This window comes from Monodelphis domestica, chromosome 5 (genome assembly GCF_027887165.1).
Source record: "Monodelphis domestica isolate mMonDom1 chromosome 5, mMonDom1.pri, whole genome shotgun sequence".
NCBI lineage: Eukaryota > Metazoa > Chordata > Mammalia > Didelphimorphia > Didelphidae > Monodelphis > Monodelphis domestica.
In genome coordinates, this window is record NC_077231.1 from 138,067,679 (window position 1) to 138,090,123 (window position 22,445).

Sequence of the window (22,445 nt, forward strand, 5' to 3'; positions counted from 1 at the left end):
GCCGAAGACTTTGCTGGATCCAAACATAATCTTGATGAATTATTTCTATATCTAACAAGAATATCCTTTATGAAAAATGAAAGGAGAACTGTCATTAATTTGAAAATGATACTCTACATTGGACTGTATTTTATAGATGAACAACTGACTAAGATGTGCTGTGCCAATTATTTTTGGACTTCTAAAACAGTTTTCATTTAGTTGAAATAATAATAATGTTGCTATAAAGGATCTTCCTCATCATATGCTCCACTCTTAATACATTAGGTTGATAAACAATTCTTTGATAGAGTATAAAGTCTTTGGTGATTCTCTAATCATTAATATCAAGCAAGGCATAAAACAAGGAGACAAGGATGATTGCCACTTTTGTAGAGAATGTCCAGTGCAAAGCCCAAGGTGGAAGAAGTATACCTTATTATTAGTGAAAGTCTCCTGATGCTTAGTATTTGCATGTGGCATTGTGCTGTCAACGTGGAAATCTAGAAACCCCCAGTATATTTAGTTGGGAGGCAGAAACCCCAGATTTTGACATTGTCACAGGAGAGTTTTCCTCCTGAGGGAAGGTCCCACTTCACCAGACAAAGACATCCACTTCAGCTTTGGCACAGTAGGTAACGCATCAGTCTTGCAAGCTGAAGGTTCTGAGTTCGATCCTCGGAAGGAGGGTGTGATATACTGGGAAAGGCTTCTGGAGACAAAAGAGTTATTTGACTTCAGATGGGGTCTACCTCCCATCTGGAGTGGATGTCTATTGTCTGGCGAAGTGGGACCTTCCCTCAGGGGGAAACTCTCCTATGACAAGGTCAGAACTGGGGTTTCTACCTCCCAACTAAATAAACTGGGGATGTCTAGATTTCCACGTTGACAGTGCTAACCAACTCAAGACTAGAACACTGTAAACTTCCTAATTGAGAATCAAAATCACTCAAAAGAATTTGGCCTAACATGAAGGGGGGGAAAACCATTACATGAATAGCCATTTTCCAGACTGTGATATTCAGTTAAAGAGCCCATTGATATAAATATCTAGCTCAAATACTGAAAATTAATAGTGATCGGGCCAGAATTTAAAAGGAGGAAGACACCATGATTTCATTTGAGAAATTATGAAGTACTTTTAATAACCCTGAATATCTCCCTGAAACTAACTAAATATCTTTTTAACACCAATATTCTGGTGTTACGTATGGATGTGAGTCATGGAATACTACAGTATCCAAAGAAACAAGATTGCAGCTTATCCAAATTGGCATCAGCAAGATATGGAGTGAGCTTAAATGGGCCACACTATATCAATGGAGATTTGGACAAAAGAAGCTTTATAAGAGACAGTATCAATAAACATATGAAGGTGGCTTGGCCATGTAGTATACATAAGGAATCGTAGACTTCCTACATCCTCTTCTGGTACCCATATAATATCAAAAGACTTAGAGGAAGGCTTCCAGTACCTATGGAGAATTTAGAGGGGGACATCAATAAGAGTTGAGCCAAAAGGAAAAATGTGGATGTTTTTCAAGATCCTTTTTCTAAGGAGTTCCCACACACATGAGATCCCTAGTAAACTAAGGTCGTGAGTCACACCTCAAAATCGAATCCAGTACCCAATGCCAGACACACACATAGCACAGTCATAATTGCCACCTGCCAGGAGTGTGCTCAGATTACATGCTTCAGGTTCCCTCAAAGTGAAAGTCAGCCCCATGGCTCCTGATGCTTTAAACATATGAATATGTGTGATTTGATCATATAGAAGGTCCTGGGAACAGAAAGAGATCTGGCATTTCAGAAGGAGCTAGAACCAGTTATAAAGAATGTTGTTTTCCACATACCAGTCATAGAATCAAGCTTCTCTCCCTCTCTCTGTCTCTGTCTCTCTCTCTGTCTCTGTCTCTGTCTTTCTCTCTCTCTCTCTCTCTCTCCTCCCCATCTCTGTCTGTCTGTCAAAGGGACAAAGGGACAAAATAAGAAGATACTGGCCAAAATGCACAGAAGTTAAAGATGAGAACTGAGAAAAGACTTCTGTATTTGTTGATTAAAAGATTATTGATGTGGCAGCTAGGTGGTTCAATGGATAGAGAGTCAGGCCTAGAGACAAGAGGTTCTTTTTTTAAATTTCTTAAAAATTTTTATTTAATTAACTAATTTAGAATATTTTTCACATGGTTACATGATTCATGTTCTTTCCTTCCCCTCCCTCCCTGTAGCCTACATGCAATTCCACTAGGTTTTACTTGTGTCATAGATCAAGACCTATTTCCATATTATTGATGTTTGCACTAGGATGTTCATTTAGAGTCTACATCCCCAATCATATCCCTATCAACCCACGGAATCAAACAGTTGTTTTTCTTCTGTGTTTTTATTGCCACAGTTCTTCCTCTGAATGTGGATAGTGTTCTTTCTCATAAGTTCCTCAGAATGAGACAAGAGTTTCTGAGATCAAATTTGACCTCATTTACTTCCAAGCTATGTGACCCTGGGCAAGTCATTTAACCCCCAATTGCCTAACCCTTACTGCTCTTCTGCCTTGGAACTGATACCTAGTAGTGATCTAAGAAAAGGTAAGGATTCTTTAAGAAGGTTATTAATAATCTTTGAGAAAACAATTTCAATGTTATAGTAGAGATAGAAAAGCTTTTGTAAGGAACTATGGAGTTAGAGAAGGGTGAGAAATAGGAAGCAGGCACTATTCTTTTTTTTTTAGTTCAAATCTGGCATTGTGGGATAATAGAGACAATAATAATAGCAGCTATCTTTTAGTAAGAATGAAATGAGATATTTTAAAATGCTTTGCAAATCTTAAAGCATTATATTAATGATAACTACTATTATCTTAATTACTAATAATAAAAGGGAGAAAATGCTTTAGGTTTTATCTTTTTTGTTTGCTTTTTTAGGACTGGGAAAATCTGAACATATTTTTAGGCAGAGGGAAGAGGCCAGTGGAAAGCAGGACATTCAGATATGATCTCTGATTCTAGCCTGTCTTCACGGTCATTGTGAGGAGATACAACTTGGCAAATGCCATTGCAGGTGCTGTCGCCTCTACCTCCTCAGAAAAGACTTTGGCATTATTGGTTTTATTTTTATTTTTTGGAAAATTTTATTTAGTCAATTTAGAACATTAATTCTTGGTTACAAGAATCATATTTCTTCCCTCCCTCCCCTCCCTCCACCCCTTCCTGTAGCCATTGCATAATTCTACTCAGTATTACATGTGTCCTTGATCAAAATCTATTTCCATGTTGTTGATGTTTGCACTAGGATGATCATTTAGCATCTACATCCTCAACCATATCCCCTCAACCCATGCAATCAAGCAGTTGTTTTTCTTTGGTGTTTCTACTCCCACAGTTTTTCCTCTGAATGTGAATAGTGTTCTTTCTCATAAGTCCTACAGAATTGTCCTGGATCATTGCATTGCTGCTAGTAGAGAAGTCCATTACATTTGATTGTACCACAGTGTATCAGTCTCTGTGTACAATTTTCTCCTGGTTCTACTCCTCTTACTCTGCATCAATTCCTGGAAGTCATTCCAGTTCCCATGGAATTCCTCCACTTTATTATTCCTTTGAGCACAATAGTATTCCATCACCAATATATACCACAATTTGTTCAGCCATTCCCCAATTGAAGGGCATCCCCTCATTTTCCAGTTTTTTGCCACCACAAAGAGTGCAGCTACGAATAATATATTCTTGTACATGTCTTTTTCCTTATTATCTCTTTGGGGTACAAACCCAGCAGTGCTATGGCTGGATCAAAGGGCAGACAGTCTTTTAGCGCCCTTTGGGCATAGTTCCAAATTGCCCTCCAGAATGGTTGGATCAGTTCACAACTCCACCAGCAATGCATTAATGTCCTGACTTTGCCACATCCCCTCCAGCATTCACTACTTTCCTTTGCTGTCATGTTAGCCAAGCTGCTAGGTGTGAGGTGATACCTCAGAGTTGTTTTGATTCATATCTCTCTGATTATAAGAGATTTAGAACACTTTTTCATGTGCCTATTAATAGTTTTGATTTCTTTAACTGAAAATTGCCTATTCATGTCCCTTGCCCATTTATCAATTGGAGAATGGCTTGATTTTTTGTACAATTGGTTTAGCTCTTAATAAATTTGAGTAATTAGACCTTTGTCAGAGGTTTTCGTTATGAAGATTTTTTCCCATTTGTTGCTTCCCTTCTAATTTTGGTTACATTGGTTTTGTTTGTACAAAAACTTTTTAATTTGATGTAATCAAAATTATTTATTTTACATTTTGTGTTTTTTTCTAACTCTTGCTTGGTTTTAAAGTCTTTCCTTTCCCAAAGATCTGGCATTTATACTATTCTGTGTTCACTTAATTTACTTATAGTTTCCTTCTTTATATTCAAGTCATTCACCCATTCTGAGTTTATCTTGGTGGAGGGTGTGAGATGTTGATCCAAACCTAATCTCTCTCATAATGTCTTCCAATATTCCCAGCAGTTTTTTTTTTATTAAATAGTGGATTTTGGTCCCAAAAGCTGGAATCTTTGGGCTTTGGTCTTGCTGAGGTCACTTACCCCAAGTCTATTCAACTGATCCTCCCTTCTGTCTCTTAGCCAGTACCATATTATTTTGATGACCACTGCTTTATAGTATAGTTTGAGATCTGGGACTGCAAAGCCACCTTCCTTCACATTTTTTTTCATTATTTCCCTAGATATCCTTGATCTTTTGTTCTTCCAAATGAACTTTATGGGTTTTTTTTTTCTAAGCACTGAAAAAAATTTTTGGTAGTTCGATGAGTATAGCACTAAATAAGTAAATTAATTTGGGTAGGATTGTCATTTTTATTATGTTTGCTTGCCCCACCCATGAGCAATCAATGTTTTTCCAATTGTTTAGATCTAGTTTTAATTCTGTGGAGAGTGTTTTGTAGTTGTGTTCATATAGTTCCTATGTTTATCTCAGCAGATAGATTCCCAGGTATTTTATATTGTCTAGGGTGATTTTAAATGGGATTTCTCTTTCTAATTATTGCTGCTGGGCTGTGTTGGAAATATATATAAATGCTGATGACTTATGTGGGTTTATTTTATATCCTGCTACTTTGCTAAAGTTGTTGATTATTTCCACTAGCTTTTTAGTTGATTCTCTAGGATTCTTTAAGTTGACCATCATATCATCTGCAAAGAATGATAGCTTGATCTCCTCATTGCCAATTTTAATACCTTCAATTTCTTTTTCTTCTCTAATTGCTACTGCTAGTGTTTCTAGTACAATGTTAAATAATAGAGGTGATAATGGGCATCCTTGTTTCACTCCTGATCTTATTGGGAAGGCTTCTAGTTTATCCCCATTGCAGATGATGTTTGCTGATGGTTTTAGATAGATACTGTTTATTATTTTTAGGAAAGGTCCTTCTATTCCTATGTTTTCTAGTGTTTTCAATAGGAATGGGTGTTGTATTTTGTCAAAGGCTTTTTCTGCATCTATTGAGATAATCATGTGATTTTTGTCAGTTTGCTTGTTAATATGGCCAATTATGTGGATGGTTTTCCTAATATTGAACCATCCTTGCATTCCTGGTGTGAATCCCACCCAGTCATAGTGAATAACCCCTGGTGATCACTTGCTGGAGTCTTTTTGCTAGTATTCTATTTAAGATTTTTGCATCTATATTCATTAAGGAGATTGGTCTATAGTTTTCTTTCTCTGTTTTTGACCTGCCTGGCTTTGGGATCAGTACCATGTTTGTGTCATAAAAGGAGTTTGGTAGAACTCCTTCTTTGCTTATTCTGTCAAATAGTTTGTATAATATTGGGATTCGTTGTTCTTTGAATGTTTGATAGAATTCATTTGTGAATCCATCAGGTCCTGGGGATTTTTCTTAGGGAGTTCTTTAATGGCTTGTTCAATTTCTTTTTCTGATATGGGGTTGTTAAGGTATTCTATTTCTTCCTCTGTTAATCTAGGTGGCATTATTGTTAATGCACCTCTAAAAGAGAGAAAAGAATCATAACGAGTTAAGAGTTTGCTAATATCTGTGAAGCAGTCTAAGAGTGTAGAGAGAGAAGTCAAACACAGATTTTTTCCTAAAGAGACTTGCACAGTTATCTGTCTTTGAAGAGCAAGTTTGTCAGAGACTACTGAAATTTACTATGGTCTTTGAGAAAGTAGAAATAACATGAGAGAATTGATCTTAATTCTTATTTTGGGCAGAAGATAATTCTGTGTAGAGTTTTCATGAGAAGAAGTCTTGAAACTTTACATTTCTATTCTGAAAGTATTGAATTTGGCTGTTTTAGAGGCATCTACCACTGTAGCCAATTGTTTGTTGTGATTTCAGTTGTGGCTTTTCTCAGATTGTTGAAATATTAATTTCTATTTTTGCATCCTTTGTTATTATTAATAAATTATATAGTTGGTAAGATTGATGTTTGTTTAAGCATATGAGGCCATTCTGAGATTGATGTATCCATCTTGGGAAGCTATTTTGTGCCATTTGTACTTTGGAATGAGTTTTTATCAAACTACTCCAGTGGATTGAAAATGATGATCATTGGCAGAAGCCCAACTGTTGGACTGGACCACCAAAATCCATGAATCTGAAGGGATGAGTTTGAATAGTGCAGAGCCAAGGTGGAAATGAAATGCTTTTTCAGTAGTCTCCAAAAATGCTTCACATCATGATGTCTTAAATATTAACATCCTAGGTATGTATAACAGTATTTATAAATCATTACTCCTGCTTGTTGATTCCTATGTTATGTGAATTTGTAAGGCTCTTGTGTTAGATACAAAGAAATAAATAGATGTCCTATACTTGATTTACACTAAACATTGAGTAATTTCTAATTCCCTTTTGGGGATGTCCTGGACATGAAATGAGGTTAGCTTTAAGGAAATTTTCATCCAAGGCTCTAGGAAACAGTGTTGTTGCCTTTTAAGTCTAATGAGAGAAAATTAATAAGTTCTCACAAGTCAAGTGGCAAGGTGAGGGATTGAGTTTCGTGAGGGATTGAGTTTCTTTCTTTTATTAATTGTATCCCCAGTGCTTAGCACAATGCCTGGCACATAGTAGGTCCTTAATAAATGTTCATTGGAAATTGGAATGAAAACAATTATACATGTTGATAATTATTAAGTTTACAGTGATTTTTTTTCTTAAAAAGGAAATTAGGACTACAGATATTACTATCATCTCATTACCAAGATAAGAAAGTGACACACTGGGAGATTAAGTGACTTGGCTATAGTCTAACAACTGCTAAGTCCTAGGGGCAGGTTTTGAACCCAGGTCTGACTTCAAGCACAGGCATTCTTTCCATGTTGTTTCTCTTTATGATAAACTTAATAACTGGGAATATAATGCTTTATACAAGGTAAGGAATAAATAATACAATGCAGCAGCAACAGAATATTTTCCCCCTAAGCTAGGGCTTCTAGGAAACTTAAACATTGGCTACTCAAAAATAATGGCATTTAATAAATACCAGTTCCATGAGTGTGTGATTAGCTAACATGGTAAGATTTTAGAGAAGCTCCAAAAACAACAATTGTCATTAACACACTATAACAGCATGAATAGAATTGTAAATTCTTCCTTGGTACTCTAAAATTTTAGTTAGAAGCAAATCATTATAGAATTGTTTCAAATCATTTATAACCAGAAGAAAAGGAAATCACTGGACACCTGCTAGGAAATCCAAATGATTAAGAGAGTTCATCTGAGATTTTTTGGGTATTTTTCAATCTTTTCTATCAAAGCAAGACACCAAAACACTAATGCATTTTTGTGTTTCCTCTTCCCCTGTGCCCAATTTGTTTTCTAGCTGAAAATTATCTTGATGATGGCCAATTCTTCCACAGCTTTGAAAACTTCCTCAGAGGTACTTTGTTCTTTTCCCAGGAAAAAAAAAACACTTTCTTTTTCTTTTCCTTTCTTTAAGTGAATGTTTGTAGTCAAGAAGAATGAAGAGTAGCAAAAGTTTTACTTCACAGATGGCTATCAAATGCAGTGCAAATTTTCTGATGCTGGGACAATAAACTTAAACATAATCCAGAGAAATCGTATCCTTAGGAGCTGATGATTCAGTTTCCATCTTAGTACAAGTTTGAGTCTTTCTTCAACAAATCTCTGTGAGTGAGTGTGAGTGTGTGTGTGTGAGTGTGTGTGTAATTTTGTGACAGTCCTCTTGTAAAATTAAACAAATAAACCAAAATCTTCACAGTTGTTCACTAGGGTCTGCAAATTAAATTTTAATACTTTTCTGAAGCAGAGTGAGATGTTTTACAAAAGATGTTAGCTTTGATTGTGCTTTTAAACCAATGACACAGAATAGATGTTTTCCCCAAAGTGAATTTCACCAGGCACTATATCAAACACCAAAAAGAAGATGAATAAAGTGATCCCCTAAACAATCAGCTACCAATTCAAACTCCCAATCTTTACACCAGCTGCCCAAAAGGTCACAGCTACCCAGGGAAGGCAGTGTCCTCATCCTCCCATTTCTCTTGCTGGGGGAATGTCCTTTTGAAACCCCTGCATTATTTACATTTGAAGCCCTCTTCATAGGAGTATGATGTGTGTGCTTTCATCTCTAGTGCCTAAAATGACTCAGTGCAGGGGAGGGGATCTGTTCCTGATGTTCCTATTTGTTACTTGTAACACATTTTGTCCAGAGAAAAATGAGTGATTAGGCTCTATAAGGCTCCTAGTACCTTACTTTATGGGCATTATGGGTAAAATAGGCTTTTCTGGGCTGACCTCAGAACACAAATTCCATTTTAACTGTCTGATACACATCATCTAATTTAACCAAGAAATGAGAAACCTGAGGCTTAGAAGAACTAAATGATGGGTTCAAAATTACACATCTGTTTTACATAGAAGAATGGCTTATGGTTATGATACAAATGGGGCACAAGGGAATGACAGCGGTCATGGTTGTTGCTGCTGCTGTAGACCCATGCTGACAATAAAAAGCTGCATTTCAATCCATTCTGCCCCAACTGAAACCAGGAAACTAAGTAAACATACAGAATTACTGTTGTACTTGCAGTGAAGGTGCAATGGGCACCATTCCACTTCAATGGCCAAGTATACGTAAATGTGTCAATAAATCTGAAGTTTCCAGTGCTATCCTGTGTGAAATGCTATTGCTTGTTTCTGATACCTATAGCCCTGTTCTCTGCACATTTCTAATTATTGGAGCAAGGAGGTATTTGAAATTTATTTAAATAAATATTGATTAAATAAATAATAAATAAATATAAAATTTATATAAATAATTCTTTAAATTATTTAATTATATAAAAAATACATAAAATGTATTAAATATTTATTTAAATAAATAATGGGAAAACAGCTAGGTTCCTCGGTGGATAAAAACCAAGGCCTGCATTTAAATTTAGCCTCAGACACTTCCTAGTTGTGCGACCCTCAGCGAGTCTTAATTCTAATTTCCTGGCCCTTCTCATTATTCTGCTTTGGAACCAGTACATATTGTCAATTCTGAGACAGAAAGTAAGTATATTTTTAAAATAAATAATGTAAATAATGTCTTACATTTCTCTAGTGCCTTATAGTTTACAAAACAGTCTCATAAATCATCTAATTTAATCATCACAATAAGTAAGCAGAATAGGTATTATAGCCATTTTATTGATGAGTCCACTGAACCTCAGAGATATTAAATTTTATATTGATTATGTACTGGCAAGTAACTAAACCAAGATTTTCTCAGTCTTCTCCCCTTCTCCATTTCACCTCCAGCTCTCTCTCTGTATGTATATATGTATCTGTGTATATATGTATGTCTGTGTATGCATGTGTGTATATATACTTATTAGCCTATTTTCTTCAACATTAGAGTTTGAGATCCTTGGGAGTAAGGATCATATATTTTTTCCTTCATCGTATTTCCAATTGATCAGCACAGCATGTTTAATAAATGCTTGTTGATTAACTGACCCAAATCAGAAGGTAGGGTTTAAAAAAAAAGAATACAGTCTGGTTTTAAACTTGAACTGAATAGAGATTCTCATTAAGTTTGATACAGGTTTGTTAAGTGGTATCAAAGACAAAGGAAAAACTATTGCTATTTTAAGGAAATGAGTCCTATGGAGAGGTAGCCTTGTAAAGCAAGTATAGAGCTGGCCTTGCTATTAGGAAGAATGGGATTCAAATTCAACCTCTGACACATGGTTATGTGATTCTGGATGTCACAATCTCCCAGCATGACAAGTAACTCTTAAGCGGATGAAGAGGTACAAATGTGCACTGACAAGGGGAGTTTCCAGAACGGAAGTTACCTGGGCCAATGAAGTAACAAGTACAAACCAAAAAGAAAATCATCAGAGCAGAAGTGGGATGTGAAATGGATAAACTGGGGCAGTAGACACACATGTAAATACACCTTCAGAGAGTATCAAAATCTGAGTCTAAAAGGACCTGAGAGAGCATCAAGTTCAAATCAAACCTGAGGAAGACTCCCTTTTGCATCATTTCCAAAGAGAGGTCACCTTGTCTTTGCCTGAGATGATTAGTGAAGGGAAAGCCACTACACAAGACCAGCCCATTGCCCTTTTGTATAGCTGTAATTGTGAGAAGGTTATTCTTTCCTCAGACCCCAATTTATTTCTTTGTAATTTCCAATTCTTTTGATTCTCCAGGTAAATTATGGGTTAAATCGACTTTTGTAAGCAGACCAATAGCCATTATGAGATCAGCTCCTACTTTAAAACACCTGCTACTTTTACCCTGGGGCCAAGAGGAAAGAGTCTAACCTTTCTTTTTTCCCATTCTCCTTCATTTGCTAGAGGGAGGTTTAAAGGTTGCTGACTTCTGCTTTTTGTGTATTTCTCCTCCCCATTTCTTAAACTTCATTATGTCATAAAATGACTACAGTATCACTCTATAAAAGTTAATAATATTCACCACAGAAATACAAACTCAGAGATATCAAGTTATTTCATTGTAGAGGGTCTCTTTTCTACTAACCTGTATTTGAAATTGGTATTGTGGGTGAGCAATTCTCCTTAGTGCATGCTCCCATGATTGAAGTTAGGGTCATTGTATGAACTTCATTACTACCTGTCATAATAGAAAACAGAAAAATGGAATAGAGATAAAAGTGGCAATATTTAACTCATATATGGATTTTATTGGTATTTCTAGAACAGATTTCATTATCTTTGCCTCCCTCAAACCCACCACTCTTCTGAACCTTGCTATTACTATTGAGAACACTTATTCTTCCAGTTATCTAGATCATTCTTAGAGTTATTCTCAACTTCTTTACTCTTCCTGATCTCTCACATATCCAAACATATTACAGTCTTCAAGCATCTTTGCCTTAGCCCTCTTTTCTCCAATTCACACAACCAATAACACATCCTAGGGGAATGATAGAGAATGAGGGAGAAGGTTTGCAAAAGTCAGAGGCTTGCAATCCAAGCAATCCCATAACCTCCTCCCCTTTGTACAGAGAAAAACTGCAATCCCTAAGCAGTTTAGGTCTTCATTACCTCTCATTTAGACCATTATGCAAACTTTCTAATTGTTCTCATTTTTTCAAGTCTCTCCCCATTCCAATCCAATCTCCAACATAACTATTGAAGTAATTTCCCTAAAGTATAAGTCCAATATACACATTAAATTTCAGTAGCTTCTGATTGCCTCCATGATTAAATATAAAGTCCTTTCTTTAGCATTTAAAGTTCTTCATATCCTGGACCCTTCCTACTTTTCCAATATTCTTATACTTTATTCCATGTCACATACTCTAGCATTTAGCTTAAACTGGCTTGCTTATTACTCCTCCCACATGAGGCTCCATCATCCATATTCTTGCCTTTGCATCAGCTGCCCTCCATACATGGAAGGTCTTTACCTGGCTTCCTTCAAAACTCAACCAATGCCACCTTCTTTCTCTAGGAGGCCTCTGACTCCTTCCTAGCTGTTAGACTCGTCTATGCTTGGTATATGTGTATAAATATATATACATATATAGTATGTAAGTATATAAATCTCTACATAAGGTATTATATAAAGGATCTAGATAGAAGGAAATTTTGTCAGTAAAAAAGGATGATTTCATTATCTTATTTTCATGCTTCCTATTTATTTCACTAATCTCTTATTCTATTACTTTCTTCTTGAAAACTATGTTAAATGACAATGGGGAAGGTAGAGGGCTTTACTGCTCTAAATATTGGAAAAGTTTCTAGTATTTTCCCACTACAAGTAATGCTATGCTAACTATAGGCATTACACACAAACATACATACAAACTTGTGTGTATATATATATACATATATATATATAATCTTCACATTGTCTTATTTAAATGTTCATCTATATGGATCTATATATGCACTTCTTTATTTACATGCTTTCTCCTCCCATTAGAATGTATGATCCTTGAGGGTAGGAGCTATTTTTATTTGTTGTATCCTTAGCATTTAACATTGGATCTGGAACAGCATAAATCAGTTTCCTCGTCTGTAAAACGAGCTGGAGAAGGAAATGACAAGCTGCTCCAGTATCTTTCCCAGGAAATCCCCAAATGAGCTCACAAAGATTGGGACATTATTGAAAACAACTGAATAACAATATCCCAAAGTTTGAAAACATTTATCTTTAAATCTACATTATGTCTTCCTATGTTGATCCAAAATTCCCTCCTAATAACTTTTACATATTGGCCCTGATTCTGCTTTTTAAAAGCTATCTTAACAAATCTATGTACTTTGCCCACATGAAAACAAGTCCTTCAAATGTTTAAAGGCATTTTACATTCATTTTAAATCTCTGATTTTCCAGACTAACCAAGTTCAATTATTCTTTACCTGATAAAGTTTTAAAATCCCTGGTCACTGCTCTAAGCTCCAATTTGTCAAAGTCTCTTTTAAAATGTAATGATTAGAATGAAGCAACATAGTTCAAATATGATCTGATCACAGAAAAGTACAATTGGACTACTTTTTCCTCTGAAACGTGTAATAATGCACCCTAAGGACTAAATATCATTATTTTGATAATCATGTTGAGTCATAATAAATTTGAAGGCATACTACTATTAAGTCTTTCTTCATATGAGTTATTGTCAAACCGGAGTTTTCACATTTATGTGTAAAACAATAATAATTTTTGTGTCTAGAATAACTGGCAGGAAAGATGAAAGGAGGGCAAGTGTTTCAAAATGGAAATTCTAAGGCACTATCATAAAAGTTAAGGCAAAGAGCTCACTCTTGAAGATTCCTAAGTAGTTTCTGATCCCATCCAAGAAGCCTTTTAACAATGTCTTCTATGTGCAAGGCACTGTGATAAACACTGGGGATATAAAGACTAAATTAAAAAATAGTCTCTGCCCTCCAAAAACATACATTCTCACAGGGGCTAGGGGATGGAGGGAAATAGTACTATACTGTATAAACAGATAGGTATATGCCCACAATTTGAGGAAATAAATGGCCTAAGTAGAGAGTTATGGGAAAGACTCCTATAAACATGAGCTGAAAGAAGAAGCAAGCTTCAAAGAAGCTAGGGATTCTAGAAGGAAAGAAGAAGGAACATGTTCATAGAATTAATGTATCATGGCACCAATAGGAAATGCCATTACTTGAATAGAAAATATAGAAAAAAGATTAATATAGAAAAAGAAATCTATAGTTTAGTATCTATAAGCCTTTGAGTTAATAACAATTTAAAAATTTTAGGAGATTATACTGTCCCAAGATTTATAACTTCTCACTTTGTAAACTTTAATCAACCCTTACCATTACTTTAGGAAAGAGTGTGACAATCAACTGCTAGACAATCAATAGTAGTAAAACTACTGTTCTCCTTACTCTCTCTGTGACTTCCCTTTCCTGGTTTACTATTCCCGTATATATATATTATTTCTTAGAATGTAAACTCCTTGAAGACAGTGGCAGTATCTAGATTTTGTATTTGTTTCTGCAATGTTAAGTATCTAATAAATATGTTTTCTTTCAAAGTCATGGTGGTAGTAAACATCTTTGGCAAGTATCCCTCTTCCAAATTTAAGCCTCCCCTGACAGTAATCCTCACTTTTAAAAAATTACTTAATAAATATCTGGGACATCAAACTGATGTGAATTTTCTTTAACTGACCATATTTACATTTCCAAGGGCAAAAATGGAACAAGTAGTAACCTTACAAAGTAAATTCTTGGTGTTTAAAAGATAAATTAAATTGTGGAGTTATCTGACATTGAAGCAATGAAACCTCACTTCTCAGTGCTAAAATATACTGGGAAAAAAACTCAAGACTGTCTTACTGAAATCGTTGAGGGACGAAAATCATATTTCTGAGCCATAAATTTGGCATACCACTAAGAACCTTTTTCACTTTCAAATTCTATGATTGCTTCTCAATAGTCTAGACACTGGCCAGAAATGGCCAATACATCCTCTACATCTTATGACACCACACAGTACTTTGGACCCCTTTAGAAATTAAAAATTTTCTAATTTTTCATTTTAGTTATTAGTGTACATATCACAAATCCACTAGACTATATAAGCTTCCTGACAAATAGGAACCTTGCTTTTTTTAACCCTGAGTTTCTGACATACTAACAATTTCTATGATAGAAGAACAAGTGACTTGTTCTGACTCAAAGAGCTAAGAAATATGTGAAGCAAGATTCTCCTGACTCCAGACCTCACACTTTATTGACTATTCCACCTAGCTGCCCAGGCATCGTGCTTTATCTTTTACCTATAGAATTACATTCCTTTTTATGGATGTTATTTTTGGTTATAAGCTTGTCTCTTTTTTCTTTCTAGAATATTATACTCCAATCTCCCCTTTCCTTTATAATGGTGTAATGGTGATGCTAAATTTTGTGCGATCTAAACTGTGGCTTTTCAGTCCTAGAATTTTATTTCCAGATGCTCAAAATTTTCTTTGACTTGGAAGCTCTACATTTTGGCTTTACTCTTCCTGGGAGTTTTGTTCCAAGAGCTAACCAGTGTATTCTCTCTATTTTCATGATATTCTCTGGTTCTAAGAGCTCTGGTCAAGATTTTTTTTTTCATAATTTCCAGAAATAAGATGTCTAGGCTGGTTGTTGTAGAAGTTTTTGTTTATAGCTTTCATATGACCTAATGATTTTAAATTTATTTCTCCTCAATTTGATTTCCAGGTCAGTTGTTTCTTATAAAAGATCTTATATTTTCTTCTTTTTTTAGTCTTTTCAATTTATTTTAATATTTTCATTTGTCTCATGAATTTGCTAAATTTTCTTTTATCTATTCTAATCTTGAGGTAATATGGTGCTTGTTCCAACCTTGTTCATTCTCTTTTGATTCCTTCTTTCAATAGTTTTCATTTATTTTCTATTTTTTCCTCTAGAACTCCCATTTCATTCATTAAATCATTTAAACTTTTTTATCACTCCTATCTTTTCTAAGAATTCTAGTTGAACTGTGTCTAAATTGTGTTTTTTCTTTGAAGTTTCTATTATAGATGTTTTCTCAGGATATTAAGTGCTATGTTATTCTAAGGTTTGGGGGCAGCTTAGGCTAGGGACATGTAAACTTTCAGCTTCCTGAAAGTAGTCTTATTCAAAGTGAAATCTAAACACTACCCTGGGCTCAGCTCTACCAGGGTCTCACTTGGGTTTGCTTCTGAAAAACATGTAAATGGGCTTGTTAAATGACTGCCTACCCTTTGATCCAGCCATACCACTGCTATGTCTGTAGCCCAAAGATATAATAGGGAAAATATGTGTACAAAAATATGTGTAGCCATGCTTTTTGTGGTGGCAAAAGATTGGAAAATGAGGGGATGCCCTTCAATTGGGGAATGACTGAACAAATTGTGGTATATGTTGGTGATGGAATACTATTGTGCTCAAAGGAATAATGAACTGGAGAAATTCCATGTGAACTGGAAAGACCTCTAGGAATTGATGCAGAGTGAAAGGAGCAGAACCAGGAGAACGCTATATACAGAGACTGATACACTGTGACACAGTTGAATATAATGGACTTCTCTACTAGCAGCAATGCAATGATCCAAGATATTTCTGAGGGATTTATAAGAAAGAAAAAAAATGCTATCCACATCCAGAGAAAGAACTGTGGAAGCAGAAACACAGAAGAAAAGCATTTCCTTGATCACATGGTTCAATAGGGATATGATTGGAGATGTAGACACTAAATAATCACTCTATTGCAAATATTAATAATATGGAAATAGGTCTTGATAGATGTAGAACCCAGTTGAATTGCTCATTGGCTACAAGGAGGGGAAAGGGAAAAGAAGAAGGAAAGAATACAAATCATGTAGCCATGGAAAAATATTCTAAATTAATTAATTATCTAAATAATTTTTTAAATGGGCTTGCACTTGGTTGATGTTCCAGTGACTGCTGATGAAAAAGAAAGTTCTTCAGGTTCCAAAAGAAAAGACTGCAGGATCCCCCTTGGTCTGAGATTCCCAATCTGGTTATTTAATAGCAGGCTTAAGACTAACCTTGGGGCTGAAACTGAGATAGGCTCTCTTCCCCAACTCTGCTCCACTCATAGGGTCACATCCAATGGCTGCTGTGTGATTCTGAACTTTCTCTTTGCCGAGGACACATCCTAGGGCTTCCAATGGCTGTGCAACTTGGAATGCCACCCCTGAGTACAAGTCCCCAACTTGGTCCCACCTAGGACCTGTGATCTAGCACTGAGGGATGAGCAACAGCTTCCATTTGGCACTGGTTCCTGCTCCTTGCACAAGGTTAGGACCCTCTGTGTAAGTCTTGGACTTCTTGCTCTGATTCAAGCTCCATACTATGAGGTTCTACATACCCTGTCCACTGTACTGTGTCCCCAGTATTAGCAGACCTCTTTGCCTCTAGGCTGATGTGGGCTAGAAGAATGACTCACTGTATTTTTTCCCTGGGATTTACCAATTAGGATTTGATCTGGTACATTTTCTAGACCTCTGTGTAGTACTCATAGCGAAGAGGTCAGCTTTTTGCTACCCCATTATCTTGGCTATTTTCTTATTTATCTCTGAGTATTAAATACATTATAGTGAAAGATTTGTCATTTAATTTGTATGAATCCTTTCCTCCATAAAGATTATAATTCTCCATATTTTTTAAGATGGAAAGGGTAACCCTTGCCCACAATTTGTTATAATCAAACTCATTTACTGGATCTGAAGGCCACATTTCTTAATGTTGTGGATGTTTTCCCTGTTGACATAAATTATGTTTATGTTCAAGGTCTTTGAGTTTTCTTCTTCCCAAGATCTTTGGTAAGTTCAGTCCCCCTATGCTCCCTCCCCATTTCCCCTTATTATGTACTTTCTTATTCTGTCCCCTCCGACTGTGATTTCTTTTGGGGCTGAGTCTCAAAGCATCTCAGCCTCCTCCCACCTGGCAATGGCAGTTCAGAGAGTTTCTATGGGGTTGTCTGGCACTTCCCAAGCAGGTCGGGGCATTGTAGCATTGGTGCTGAGGGATTGTCTCCTGCCACTGTACTTGAAGCCCCCAGCATACTTTTGCTATTAAAGGCTCTCTGGGACACTAACTGCCCCAGAGTAAACTTTCACAGTCTGGAGGCAAGTCTCTGGCATTAGGAAAAGGTAGGGTTGGGGAGCATTTTGTTATAAGCCCTCGGGTCCTTGAATCTTCTAGGGTGACCTCACTGCAAGTAGCTATAGCATTCTAATAGTTTATGGGTTTTTATCTTCTTTTATTTACTCAGTATCCTAGCCCATGAAGATAGCTAAAATTGCTTTATTTTTAGAACATAATCTCTGTTTTGGAGAGGTTTGCAAGGTTGTAGGGATCAGAAGAAGTATGTAGTCTTCTATCTTGTTGCTCATATGACCCAGAAGTATTTTCTATATCTTTCAACTAGACCTTTTATCTTTCATATTCTGTTGTTACTTGAAATATAATAAATTATACATGACGGTGCTCAGGGTACTAAATAAAATGTCTATGTCTCATTGTAGTATTGTTGCTCATCTCTTTGCTTACTCCCATCATCTGCTTCCTCTGTTCCTACTCCCCAAATGCAGAATACAGCTGCAGGAATCTCTCACTGGTCTAATTGCATGTCACATGCTGAACAAAAGGCATCCTCCATAGATTTAGGTTTTCCCATGTGGATGACTGAGCCAGACCCTTTTGCTTGATTGTGGATCTTTTCAAGGAAGCTTTACAAAGTTCCTGGCCTTGATACAATAAACAAGATACCATATCATACACAAACTAAAAGTGCTAGGAGGGTCTCACCACCTATAAAGAATCTTTCCTCAATTTCAACTCGGCAATGGCTCTTCTATATGACAGTAATGAACACCTTTGGCAAGCACACATCCCATTCTTTTATTCCTCACCGGATGTTAATGATCATCAAACAAGGCTATTTCCTTTCTAGGACAGAATAATGAAGTTCATTTAAAGTTATTGCCATAGTCACAAAAGAAATGATAGCTATTTAAATAACCCATACACCCTAACTGTCTTTCTCAGCCCTCTTCCACCAGAACCGCCTGGACTTGACTTGCTGGGTCCCTGAGCTCTCACAGGTAAGCTTTCACCATCACTTACTTCTTGGCCATTTTCCAAACCCTACTGCCATACTCATCCTCCCACATCCCTGATTTACTTTGTGATGTGTCTTCCTCCATTTGAATAGAATTTTCTTGAAAGCAGGGAATGTCATGGCCATTTGTATTACTAACCCGAGGGCTTAGCAAAGTGCCTTAGCACATAAGACTTAATAAATGGTTTATCACTCATTCATTTATCAGAATGTACACTGATTATGCTGAATTGTTACAAATCTAAAAATTGTTAGAATTTCCAAAATTCTGGAGAACTTTAAGCAAGTTGACATGCATGGTGAGATAAATGCAAATGTTTGGGGAAGATTTTTATCTATAAATAAATCAGGAAAATAATTGTAAAGAAGATAAAGAAGGCAATATTCAGTCAATCACTGATTTAATAAACATTTATTATTTACTATGTGCTAGGTACTGGGCTAGGAATGAAAATGACAACAGTCCCTGACCTACTTGACTCCTCCTCTCAAGATCTTTTGCTAATTCTAATCCAGGTTATTCTCACTACCCATAGATGTTCCAAAAGTCTCTCTTCTGGTCCCTCTTCTTTTCTTTCTTGTTAATATTTCCCTTGATCCTCTATAAGCAAAATTAACTACAATGTGTAAAATTATTATCTCTATTTAAAAATCTCCCAGATTTATTTATCTATCCAAAATCTTTATGCTGAATTCAACTCTGGCATCTCCAACTGCCTATTTAGCCATCAACTTCCTCCTCCTCCTAGTGGTCCTCCTCCTCCTCAGCTTTTATATAGTGCTTTAAAGTTTGTAGTGTCTCATGAATATATTAACCTACTTGATCCCCACAACAACCCAGTGAGGTAGGTGATATTATTATCCCTCTTTTGCAGACAAGGATGCCATATCAGCACCCTCACTGTAAACAAATCCTAATTTCCAGAAAAACAAGACAAAAATTTTACCCATTAGCTTTTATCTATAATACAGTCAACAAGCTACAGAGGAGTAATATTCTTCCATCAGAAAGTAAAAAAAAAAAATTACCTGTAATAGGTGTTCTGTTTTTCAGTCTATCCACCTCCATTGTAAAGTCATCTTTCAAAAACAGGAATCCAATAATGGAAAACAAGTAGACAAGGATGAGAGCAAGGACTGCAGTCAGAATAATAGAGCGACCATTTCGAGTGACACTTTTTATAACATTGAGCAAGGTCTCCTCTCTATACACCAAATCAAAAAGCTAAAAATATAATAGAGTAAGGGAGGAACAAATAATGAGAATAGCATATGAACAGTAGGTAGAATCATTCTAGTTAATACTAGGGAAAATATTGATTAAAATATCATATATATGTATATGTGAGAGTATTAAAAATTTCATATTACCCTGAATACTTATATAATATGTTCTAGTAAAGGGAGAATTCAAGACTGAATAGAAATGAGAGGTAATTAGCAAATTAATTCATGATGATTTTGTGTTATTCCCATGCAACAGGTTTCTAAATGAAATTTTCATGGATACTTTGTATGTGAAAAACTATATATATGTATAAATGTTGTGAACTATAAGACTTAAGGAATTCAAATATACTTGTAAAATACTAATATTTTCCTTTCAAAATTCTAAAACTTCTCTTCTATCTGAATTTGGCAGTAAAGACGATTCAAACAATTGTTAAGCTATCACTATGGACAAAGCACTGTGCTAATGCAATAGAATACAAAGACAAATCTCTCATCAAATAAATTCAGCACAGAGAGGTAGAGTGCTTTATGGCTTTTTAGAATTAAAGCAATGTAACATCTATAGTCATTTCTAGGAGAAAAAGGCCCAAATGAAAATGAGAGTTCCAATTTTTGTTCTATAGCTCTCTGTAATTTGATGGATTGTTAAGCCCTGACTTAAAAAAAAAAGAAATAAGAACAGATTATACAGAAATTGATATGTACATGTATATAATATAGGCATATGCATACATATAGAGAGAGATACACATGTACATAAGAGATAGATCTAGCCCATATGCACATAAGAGAGAATATTACTGTCTTTTTTAGATAAATTCTTACCAAGAAACTGTAGAAGAACTCATGGACAAAAAGACCCAGCATGCAGACCAAGACATATGCTACATGGTAGAGAAAGGCCATGTCCATGATAACTGCTCGGTATCCACGAGTAAATGTTCCACGATTTCCAACAAAGCTTACCAGAAATACTATTTTGTTACAAAGCTAAAGGAAAGAAAAAGATGAGATGAGATTTATTGCATTACATTGCCTTTTCACATAGAGGGATATTGCCGAAAGTAATTCATCACTTAATAGCACTATTAGTTTATCTTCTTTTTCATTGTATAATTGCTTAGCAATGCTTATACATAATGATTTATACATTATACATAAAATATATATTCATACCTCCATAAAAACATTTAGCATGCCCTTTGCAACTCCACGTTGGTAAGTGATGCCTTCTGGGGATTGAAGTCTAGGGTTCAAATCTCCATTTTTACATATGTAAAACATTTTTATATTGGACTTGAAATAAACCCTCAGGACTTGCCTAAATTGTTTTCTATTATAGAATTTTATTGTATCAAAAGCTGTTTTCAGGAAATAAGTTCAATATTACAATATTTGGAACTTCAAAACTTATGTTCTTGGCATATTGTAGGTGTTCAAGGCTCATTGGTTGACATTTCCATTGTCTTACACAACATAGTAAAAATACCTTCTCATTAATTGATTAATAAATACATATATTAGTGAAAGCATGAATGCTTTTGTGGAAAAGATAGCCTCTTTCTTGAAAACTTCTTTATTCCCCTCAGGTAGAAATTATTTTTCTTCCATATACTGGATACAGTACTTTCTTTAGATGTCTCCTTAGTCCTTATGTTTTACTTTATGTCAACCATATTGACACATATGTCTTTATCCCTCCTATTATATGACAAACTACTTAGAAGAAAGGAATGTATTATTTTTCTTCTTTGAATAATAATAGTTAGCATTTACATAACAGTGAAAAGTTGTGAAGCTCTTTATATAGGATCTCATTTTATCCTCATAACAATCCTGGGAAGTAGGTGCTATTATTATCCTCATTTTACAAATGAGGAAACTGAGGCAAACAGGGCAGAGGTTATTGATTACAGATAGCTATCAATCTTTATTGGTAGAGAAAGTCTCCTTATGGAGTATTTCCTAAACACAAATCACAATTCTGAACCTCTTCCTCTCCTCTGACTCCCAAACTCCACAAAAAAATACATAAGGCAGAATAATAGTTCCTAGAAGCAGTTGGATTGCACAGTGGATAGAGTATTCTAAACAATAATTTGTTGTTTTTCAGTTGTTCAATCAGGTCCAACTCTTAGTGACCCTGTAGACTACACTGTCCACTGTGGCTCTATCCACTGAGCCACCTGGATGTTTTGTTAACAGTAAAGTGTTATATAATTATTGTCAGCGCCAATACCACTATTATCATTATTAAGTGCTAATACTATTGTTCATTCCATATAAAAATCATTTGCAAGGAGAAGGTCAAACTTTCTTTAGCACAGTATTACCAGTGATTTCCACAACTGACATGATAGCTCACAAACATCCCTGCCGGCATCAAGACAAAGGAATATAACTGCTTCCTTTCCTCTCTCTTATACATTTATTCCTTCAAGGTTGCTTTTGATATTTTTAGTCATAAGCAAGTACTAATTGGAGAAAGACAACATGAAATCAAATCTTTTAATAACTCAAAAGCTCTCCTAAATCAAAAGACAACAAAATTGTCAAATGTCAATTATAATTCATATATATTAATTTTATTGGGTTAAAGATATATTTGATCTATATTTAATTATATTGGGGTTCTTGTGGACCTGTG

General features: G+C 35.5%; 1 protein-coding gene across 2 annotated transcripts in view; it reads right to left on the reverse strand.

Annotated features, from left to right (window-relative positions):
- The window catches only part of ITPR2 (inositol 1,4,5-trisphosphate receptor type 2), a 561,528-nt gene that overhangs the window by 68,826 nt on the left and 470,257 nt on the right, over nucleotides 1-22,445 (reverse strand). For both annotated transcript variants that reach the window (XM_001363065.4, XM_056799421.1), the window contains 3 exons: nucleotides 20,624-20,788; nucleotides 19,595-19,790; nucleotides 10,979-11,071 (listed from right to left, as the gene is read on the reverse strand). In XM_001363065.4, coding sequence (XP_001363102.1) covers nucleotides 10,979-11,071; nucleotides 19,595-19,790; nucleotides 20,624-20,788 — 454 coding nt within the window. The remainder of the gene's footprint in view (nucleotides 1-10,978; nucleotides 11,072-19,594; nucleotides 19,791-20,623; nucleotides 20,789-22,445) is intronic.